This window comes from Cebus imitator, unplaced genomic scaffold, assembly GCF_001604975.1.
Source record: "Cebus imitator isolate Cc_AM_T3 unplaced genomic scaffold, Cebus_imitator-1.0 Scaffold14, whole genome shotgun sequence".
In the NCBI taxonomy this organism is placed as follows: domain Eukaryota; kingdom Metazoa; phylum Chordata; class Mammalia; order Primates; family Cebidae; genus Cebus; species Cebus imitator.
Genome location: NW_016107329.1, coordinates 1,104,935 through 1,115,185, shown reverse-complemented (window position 1 = coordinate 1,115,185; position 10,251 = coordinate 1,104,935). Strand labels below are relative to the sequence as shown.

Sequence of the window (10,251 nt, the reverse complement as noted above, 5' to 3'; positions counted from 1 at the left end):
GTGACTACCATGCAATGAGACTGGCACGTGTCACTGTTATACATGATCCTTATTAGATAGACCGTCAGCCACAGCTCCTGTGTCTTTCACAACTCTTCCTTGCTGAGGGATTGCCCTCCCTCTCTCCCAGATTGAACCATTTAACTGAATTCCCCAGGATGCAGAGGTCCTTAGTTGAGGATGAAAAAGCGCAGCCATGCTCGGAGGCATGCCTTCCAGGGCAGATGTCAACACAGTAAAGACTGCCTTCTTTGCTATTAGGCAAGACAAGAACTGTAATAACAGCTGCTGCATGTTGTTAAGACATCTTTGATACAGTGGATTCTCAGATTTGCTGAGCAAACTGCCTTGAGCAGAATAGGTACTCCATAAATATTTATGGTTAATAGTTTCTAGGATTTCTATTATCGATGTCATCTTTGTAGCTCACCGTTCTGGCTGGAGAAATGGAAATTCAGAGAAACCAAGCAAGCAGTTCTGTCTTTCATAGTATGAATGTACCTAAAGAGATGAGCTAATCACAAATTTCTTACCAGACTGCAATTTCCCAATTGTTTATGCTGAATTCTGTTGAGCATACATATGTGACGACTGCTCAAACGATTCCCTGTGACACCCCCTCAAACGAGAAGGCATCTGTTTGGTCTCAGTTGGGAAAGTAGGCTAAAAATGTCTCCACTTTGGTATTAAATCAGCTTATTGCAACAGTGTACACTCCAAAGTAGATGTTTCTTGCTTTTCTCTTTTAGAGAAGTTATTTCGTTTATAATCTATTTTTGGATAATCCAAGGACTTTACATGTTGGACTTGACCTAAATGCTAAGGTAAAGACAAGTTTCTGCTAGTAACAAACAGTAACTTGTTTCGTTGTTGTTGTTGTGGTTTGTTTTTTGAGACAGAATCTTGCTATGCCTTGCCCAGGCTGGAGTGCAATGGCACAATCTCGGCTCACTGCAACCTCTGCCCCCTGGGCTCAAGCAATTCTCCTGCCTCAGCCTCCCAAGTTGCTGGGAATACAGGCATGCACCACTGGGCCCAGCTAATTTTTGTATTTTTAGTAGAGACAGGGTTTTACCATGTTGCCCAGGCTGGTCCTGAACTCCTGACCACCTGAGATCCACTTGAGATCCACCTGCCTCAGCCTCCAGAAGTGCTGAGATTACAGGCATAAGCCACTGCGCCTGGCTTAACTGTTTTAATTATAATATAAGGTGATCAGAAAGAAGAATTTCTTAATGTTTGCAAAGACTCCTGAGATAAAAATCATAACGACACACGGACAAATTAGTTTAGTAGAAAAATCACTTCCCATCCTAAGCCAAAAATATGCCATTTAACAAACTTTAAACCAAAAGGAGGACTTTCATAGGTGATTTTTTAACAATAAGCTCAAAGTTACTTCTAGGCAATGATTTAAGATTCTGATCCCTTTCTAAAGTAATGAAATCACTTATTTAGTTAGGATAGGTACCACTTCTATGATATGGGTACATTAGAGAAGTCATGCTTTTTAAAAAATTATTTTATTTTATTTTTTTGAGGTGGAGTCTTGCTCTTTTGCCCAGGCTGGAGTGCAGTGGTGCAATCTTGGCTCACTGCAACCTCCGCCTCCCAGGTTCAAGAGATTCTCATGCCTCAGCCTCCTGAGAAGCTGGGATTATGGGCATGCGCCACCACACCCAGCTAAATTTTGTATTTTCAGTAGAGACAGGGTTTCACCATGTTGGCCAGGCTGGTCTCGAACTCTTGGCCTCAAGTGATCTGCCTGCTTCAGCCTCCCAAAGTGCTGAGATTACAGGTGTGAGCCACCACACCCAGCTACAAGTGACGTTTTAATGCTTTAGTGACACACTAGAATATGCTCCTAATTGGTAGCAGCAATGCTGGAGTTTAGTGATAGATAAGAGTGTATGCCGATATGACAAGAAGAACGTACATGAACATGGTGACATTATAGGTATGCACGGTGACTAAAGCAATAGCGGTGTTGGAATAATAGACATCTTCATAGTGGAAGAAGGTCTCTCCCAAAGACAGCCCTGGTAGTCCTTCAATTTTGTTTGCCATCATGAGAACATTTATTACTTTTACACACTGACATAGAACTGAACTCACATTTCACAAAGTGGTAGGGGATTTCATGTCCTTTTGTGTTTCTGCTGGATTTAGGGCAGTTACAATTCCCTCCGCTGGGCAGCTATGTTCTCTCAACACCAGATAAGTGGTCATACTGATGACAGTTGAGATGTGGGGACCATGGACAGCAGAAAGTAAGTGTCCAGGGGAGAAAACAGAGTCATCGGTGGGGGAGGGAGAGTTCCCCTTTCCCAGACAAGGGGAAGCAGCACTGGAGCCTGTGGAAGGACCTGGGAGAGAGGGAGGTCAGTGTGCTGGAGGAGCTACACTCCAGCACAAACAACCTTCGCAGCCAGCAGTGCCTTGGACCATTCCTGATTTCCCTGACTCCTTAGAGGTGTCACCATTATGGCAAGACAGCTCAGGACATGCCTCTGTTTATTGAAGTGTGTGCAACGAGGCTATGTTACTTAGGAGACTTATTAAAGATGCAGTGACTTTCATCTGATTAGGTGAGAGCTGTCAGCCTCAGAGGGTATCTTCAGAGCTGAGGGAGTACTGACCTTCCAAAACTCTATCAGGGAAGAGAGAGCGCAGAGTCAGAGAACTGATGGAACCAGGTAAGCAAATACCACCAGGGGCTTTTTCCCTGGTCTTGACTGCGTGTCCACTCAGTAGGTGGGCTTCCTTTTTCCTTATTTCATGCACTTTCTGCACATGATGGGACACGTGTCCACCGAATCCTTGAGTTTTACATGTCATGGTTTCACTAATGAAAGACTGTCTTTTTCTTTGTCCATAATCTTCAAAAGTTTTTTGGATTTTAATGCCAGAGAGGGGTTAATTTGGATTTCTGGGTCATATGGTCAAAAATCCCCCCCAAATCCCATTGAACCAGCTTAGCTTAGAAAGCCAAGCCTGTATAAATCAACTGTGGCCAGGGATTTGGGGTCAGTGAGAGCATGGAGCTGCCATTCCAGCCATGGGGTGAGCAGGCCAGCTCCTCGAAGGAGGGAGAAGCACTGGGAAGAGATGCCATAATTTTTGGCTGTAAGAATAGGATCATTCCATTTGGTCATGAAGTAGCAAGTTATTTTTCAAGTTAGGATTATTGCCATATGAATGGTCCCAATTTTATTTTCACTAAATTCTCAGCCCCACCTTTTGTTTCCCTTATTCTTACCAAAACTCAGAGTGCATAACAGGAGCTAAAAAGATATTTGCTAAATTGAATGAGACTTATTTTCATGTCAACTATGACATACACATATTGTTTACAATTTTCCGTTAAGAATTACACTAATTAGCGTTCTAAATTTTCTTTCAACATCTGTTACAGAAAGTCTTTTTCATGAGCAGGCATATTCACGACCCTTTGTATTTGCTTTGTGTATACCCACGAAGTTTACAGATTAAGGAGGGCATCAACCTACCTTCTGACATTTACAGTAAGGTGACCCACGGCTTGCAAAGTAGCTATTTTTTGTGTTCTTTCCTGCTGGGCTGGGTGGTGGCCCACACAGGGCGCCAGTGTCACACGTCAGGGCTTAATGCCACGTTCTATGAAGTAGGCTTTAAAGAGAAAGGAAAACCAAGGCAGAGTCATGAAGAAGAGAAGTCATGAGTTTTCCCAGCCCCTTCCACCTGCTTTATCCAGAGAGAAATGTTCTCAAGTCTGCTGGATACACAATAGGGGTTGAATTTCAGCAGCGTCCCCTTTTTTATGGGGCAAGAGTGAAAGCATCAGGGGGAAACTCAGCCTTGGTTTGAAAACCAGGCAGTCTAGATTTGGCTGCCAACGGAATATAGGAATTTTCTGACGAAACAAACTGCTGAGAACCTGGTGACTTTAGGGACCTGGGGGAATGAGGCCATCAGTACTACAGGAAGATGAGATTGGGAAAGTCTCTTCCACAGGGAGAAGAAGATGCTTATGCTGCTTGCTTAAGCCAGCTCATCATCAGGTCAACCAGAATGGGACATCCCTGTCTTGCTGGGGGCTAGGGAAAATAAGGGCACAGGTGAAAAAAAGACAGCTTTTAAACTGAGGGATCACGGTGCACTGGATGTTTTTCATTTACCCATCCAGGTCCACTTTCTGTCCTTTTTCATTCTTCTCTGTGCTCTGAGAGAATGACCTTTATTGTCAATGGGTTTTCTTTATTCCTAGCTCCTAGTAAATGGGAGGTCCTGGCAGAGATGGGATGGAGATAAGACAGGAAGGCCAGGGTATTTATTTCCATAGCTTCACCCTTCCTGGATATCTGTGGTTGACTGCGACCTCCCATCCCTTGTTGGTTGTCCCTCTTCTATTGTGACTGTGACTGCTCCCTTTGGCTTCAGCACGCTCTCCCTGCCTTTGCTCCTTTGCTTGTAATGATAACTGCTGCTCAAGGGGCTGCCCCTGAAGGCAGCCGCTGGGCTCCAGGTTACTGATGTGGGACCTTGGTGGCCCATTGCCATGTCCTCTGCACCATACGGCTTCTGCATCTGTATTCTACTTGCCCCATTGTCTTAAAAGTCTTTTCTGGATTAAAATTTCTTTGGTTCTAATCTTAACTTTTTGTTCATATTTAATGATCTAATCTTCTTCTGTAAACCTAAACAAATGACATTTATTGAAGGTCAACTCTGGCTCTAATAGCATGTTAAACATTTCCATAAATGGTGTCTTTTACTTTTTTCCACAATAACTATATAAGATGTATAAGGAACCTCATTAGGAGGCTCAGAAAGATTGAACTTAAGACTCGTGTCTTTTTGACTTGGATACCTGCACGCATAAACACTATGCCATGCCTCTTAAACCTTTCATGAAACAAGGCAAAAATAACTTACTTTAGTTAAAAACAAGGACGGCCGGGCGCGGTGGCTCACGCCTGTAATCCCAGCACTTTAGGAGGCCGAGGCGGGTGGATCACGAGGTCAAGAGATCGAGACCATCCTGGTCAACATGGTGAAACCCTGTCTCTACTAAAAATACAAAAAATCAGCTGGGCATGGTGGCGCGTGCCTGTAATCCCAGCTACTCAGGAGGCTGAGGCAGGAGAATTGCCTGAACCCAGGAGGCGGAGGTTGCGGTGAGCCGAGATCGCGCCATTGCACTCCAGCCTAAGTAGCAAGAGCGAAAAAATGAAAAAAAAAAAAAAAAAAAAAAAAAAAAAAAAAAAAAAAAAAAAAAAAAAAAAAAAAAAAAAAAAAACAAAAACACAAACAAGGACATAGCTAACTTGGTAGTTAGTCAGTACTGAGCATTGGAGGAAGAATGCTATGGGAAGTCAGCACCGAACAATCACGTTAGAATCAGTGAACTTGAGCTATAGAATCTCATAAAATATTGGATTAGAGTGTTGCAACTCCAGCTTGAGGGTGTGGAATTTAGTGTACTCGCTTCAGATTGTAAGAGTCTAAGTGGGATTCAGATAGATATTGCAGAATCTTAACTATCACAAAAAGCTGTGTAAGAAGTTAGGTCTGCTAAGTTCTTTTTCTGTAAGAAGCTGCTCAGGAAATGGCTCACATCGAACATCCTAGAAGAAGCTCTTAGCCCTTGTACCTGATATCATAAGCCCAACTGATGTTGCAAGCCCAATAAAGGTAATTCTACTTTCTTAGTTAAGGGATTAAACTGCATCCTTGAAAAGGTTTTCAAGTAAGAATAGAAATGATAAGTAAATTTATAATTTGGTGGGAGTTGGATCCACATAGGTATTATAGTAAGTTCTCTAGCTAGTCTATTCTTTGCTGTTTTTTTTTTTTTTTTTTCCCTCTGCTTTTAAATGTCGAAAGTAGTTAAGAGCGTGGGCTTCAAAGTAAGTCCTTAAACTCCTTGGGTTGCCCAAGACCCTTTCAGGGTATCCTCAAGGTCAAGGTTATTTTCATAATAATATAAGTTGCTATATGTTCCCTCCACCCACTACATGTTATTTGCATGTTAGGAGCCTACAGTTTTTTAAAAAAACAACTGACAGTTTTTTGCCAATCATAAAATTTTTGTTTTCTTTTTAAAAAATTATTATACTTTAAGTTCTGGGGTACATGTGCAGATCGTGCAGAATTGTTACATATATACACACGCCATGGTTTGCTGCATCCATACCCCCATCATCTACGTTAGGTATTTCTCTTAATGCCATCCCTATCCAATACCCCCACCTCCTGCTCTCCCTCCCCTAGCCCCTTCATCCCCCAACAGGCTCCGGTGTGTGATGCTCCCTTCCCTGTGTCCATGTGTTCTCACTTTTCAACACCCACTTATGAGTGAGAACATGTGGTGTTTGGTTTTCTGTTCTTGTGTCAGTTTGCTGAGAATGATGGTTTCCAGATTCATCCATATCCCTGCAAAGGACATGAACTCATCCTTTTTTATGGCTGCATAGTATTCCATGGTGTATATGTGCCACGTTTTTTTAATCCAGTCTATCGTTGGTGGGCATTTAGGTTGGTTCCAAGTCCTTGCTATTGTAAAAAGTACCACAATGAACATATATATGCATGTGTCTTTGTAATAGAACGATTTATAATCCTGTGGGTATATACTCAGTAATTGGATTGCTGGGTCAAACAGTATTTCTATTTCTAAATCCTTGAGGGATTGCCACACTGTCTTCCACAATGGTTGAACTAATTTATACTCCCACCAACTGTGCAAAACTGTTCCCACTTCTCCACATCCTCTTCAGCATCTGTTGTCTCCAGATTTTTTTTTTTGTGTGTGTGACAGAGTCTTGCTCTGTCACCAGGCTAGAGTGCAGTGGCATGATCTCGACTTGCTGTAACCTCCACTTCCCGGGTTCAAGCAATTGCCCTGCCTCAGACTTCCAAGTAGCTGGTACTACAGGCACGTAGCACCACACCCAGCTAATTTTTGTATTTTTAGTAGAGACAGGATTTCACCATGTTGATGGTCTCGATCTCTTGACCTCATGATATGCCCGCCTTGGCCTCCCAAAGTGTTGGGATTACAGGCATGAGCCACGGCCCAGCCTGTGGTCTCCAGATTTTTTAATGATCGCCCTTCTAATTGGCATGAGATGGTATCTCAATGTGGTTTTGATTTGCATTTTTCTAATGACTAATGATGATGAGCTTTTTTTCATATGCTTGTTAGCTGCATAGATGTCTTCTTTTGAAAAGTGTCTGTTCATATCCTTCGGCCACTTTTTGATGGGATTGTTTGTTTTTTCTTGTAAATTTGTTTAAGTTCTTTGTAGATTCTGGATGTTAGCCTTTTGTCAGATGGGTAGATTGCAACAACTTTTTCCCATTCTGTTAGTTGCTGGTTCACTCTAACGATACTTTCTTTTGCTTTGCAGAAGCTCTTAAGTTTCATTAGATCCCATTTGTCTATTTTGGCTTTTGTTGCCATTGCTTTTGGTGTTTTAGTCATGAAGAACCTTGCCTATGCCTATGTCTTGAATGGTATTGCCTATGATTTCTTCTAGGGTTTTTATGGTGTTGGGTCTTGTGTTTAAATCTTTAATCCATCTACAATTAATTTTAGTATAAGGTGTAAGGAAGTGGTCCAATTTCAGCTTTCTGCATATGGCTAGCCAGTTTTCCCAACATCATTTATTAAATAGGGAATTCTTTCCCCATTTCTTGTTTTTGTCAGGTTTGTCAAAGATCAGATGGTTGTAGATGTGTGACATTACTTCTGGGGCCTCTGTTCTGTTCCATTGGTCTATGTCTCTGTTTTGGTACCAGTATCATGCTGTTTTGGTTACTGTAGCCTAAAAAACAAAACAAAACAAAATTTGGTTTTCAAGATAAAATTAGATACTCAAGTCTGTCACTGTGAATTTGACAGTTTCTCAGCACTTACTGAGATTAGGGGTGATATTGACACTTTTTTAATATTTTGAAGTAAAATGTGTCCACATTTGGAAGAATTAATTAACTCAATGAACCAATATATTCCAAATGACCAATATATGATGTTACAAAATCATACTATTTGATTGCAAGAAAGACCAATTGATTTTAATGTTACAGAGTACAAAATGTTCATTAATATGATTTCAGATCATTGCAATTAACTTTTACGAAACTATCACTTGTAGAATTCTGGTGTAGTATCAACGAAGAATAGCCATAATTATTTGAAAAGGTTATTAAAAATACTCCTACCTTTTCCAAATACTTATTTCTGTTAGTCTGAATGCTCCTTATATAGTTTAACCAAATCAGCATATTACAATATATTGAATGCAGAAGCAGATATAAGAAACCTAGCAAAGTTATCCTTCAGAAATGAGGGAGAAATAAAGTATTTCCCAGACAAGCAAAACCTGAAGGAATTAATTATCACTAGATCAGCCCTACAAGAAATGCTTGAGGGAATACTACAATTTGAAGTCAAAGATTATATCACTGTCTTGAAAACATACAGATGTATAAAGCTCACTGATAGAGTAAATAAACAAAGGATAAAGAGAAGGAAAACCCTTATAATTCCAGAAAACCACAATGATAAACACAAAAATAAGAAGAAAGAAAAAAGGGATATATAAAACAATCAGAAAACAATTAACAAAATGACAGGAGTAATTTCTCATCTATCAATACTAATCTTGAATGTAAATAAATTAAATCTTCCACTTAAAAGGCGTGGACTGGGTAAATAGACTTTAAAAAATGACCCAATTATATACTACCTACAAGAAACTCATTTCACCTATAAAGAAACATATGGACTGAAAATAAAGGAATAGAAAAAGATATTTCAAAAACAAAAGCAAAAACAGAAACCAAAAGCAAGCAGGAGTAGCTATATTTATCTGAGATAATATACACTTTAAGTCAAAATGGTAAAAAGAGATAAAGAAGTTTATTATATAATGAAAAAAGATTAATTCGGCAAGAAGATATAACAACTGTAGATATACATCTACCCAACACAAGAGCACCCAGATATATAAAGCAAATATTAGAACTAAAGGGAGATCCAGACTATGATATAATAAAAGTTGGGGACTTTAACATCCCACTGTGAGCACTGAACATCAATAGATCATCCAGACAGAAAATCAATAAAGAAACATTGGATGGTCTCTTCCAGTTCTAGGTGCTTCAGGAGCCATGGCTTAGGTGCAGATATGGCCAAGTCCAAGAACCACACTACACACAATCAGTCCCGAAAATGGCACAGAAATGATATCAAGAGACCCCGATCACAAAGATATGAATCTCTTAAGGGGGTGGACCCCAAGTTCCTAAGGAACATGCTCTGGGCCAAGAAGCACAACAAGAAGGGCCTAACGAAGATGCAGGCCAACAATGCCAAGGCCATGAGTGCACGTGCCGAAGCTATCAAGGTCCTCATAAAGTCCAAGGAGGTTAAGACCAAGTTCCCAAAGGGTGTCAGCCCCAAGCTCAATCGTCCTGCCTACATTGCCCACCCCAAGCTCGGGAAGCATGCTCATGCCCGCATTACCAAGCAGCTCAGGCTCTGCTGGCCAAAGGCCAAGGCCAAGGCCAAGACCAAGGATCAAACCAAGGCCCAGGCTGCAGCTCCAGCTTCAGTTCCAGCTCAGGCTCCCAAAGGTACATAGGCCCCTACAAAAGCTTCAGAGTAGATATCTCTGTCTGCCAATGTGAGGACAGAAGGACTGGTGCAACTCCCTGGGCTGCCATCTGCATGGGGCTGGGGTTCTCCTGTGCTATTTGTATAAATAAAACTGAGACAGGAAAAAATAAAAAGAAACATTGGATTTAAACTGTACTGTAGGCCAAATGAACCTAACAGACATTTACAGAACACTGCATTCAACAGCTGCAGAATACACATTCTTTTTATCAGCACATGTATCATTCTCCAGGACAGACCACATATTAGGCCACAAAATAAGTCTCAATAAATTTACAAGGATTTAAATCATGTTAATTTTTTTTTCTGAACACAATGGGATAAAACTAGAAATCAATAACAAGAACTTTTGAAACTTTACAAATACATGGAAATTAAACAACATGCTCCTGAGTGACCAACAGATCAATTAAGAAATTAAAAAGAAAATTAAAAAAATTTAATTAAGCAAATGAAAATAGAAATACAATATAGCAAAACTTATGGGAAATAGCCAAAGCAGTATTAAGGCAATAGTTTATAGCAATAAATACCTATATCATACAAGTAGAAAGATTTCAAATACCTATTAATGCATCTCAAATAAC

General features: G+C 40.5%; 1 protein-coding gene across 1 annotated transcript; it reads left to right on the top strand.

Moving 5' to 3' along the window:
• The first annotated feature begins 9,156 nt into the window (after positions 1-9,156).
• Positions 9,157-9,734, top strand: LOC108284477 (60S ribosomal protein L29-like). The gene has a single exon (XM_037729391.1). The coding sequence runs from the start codon at positions 9,174-9,176 to the stop codon at positions 9,627-9,629; it is 456 nt and encodes a 151-aa protein (XP_037585319.1). The 5' UTR covers positions 9,157-9,173; the 3' UTR covers positions 9,630-9,734.
• The last annotated feature ends 517 nt before the right edge of the window (positions 9,735-10,251 follow it).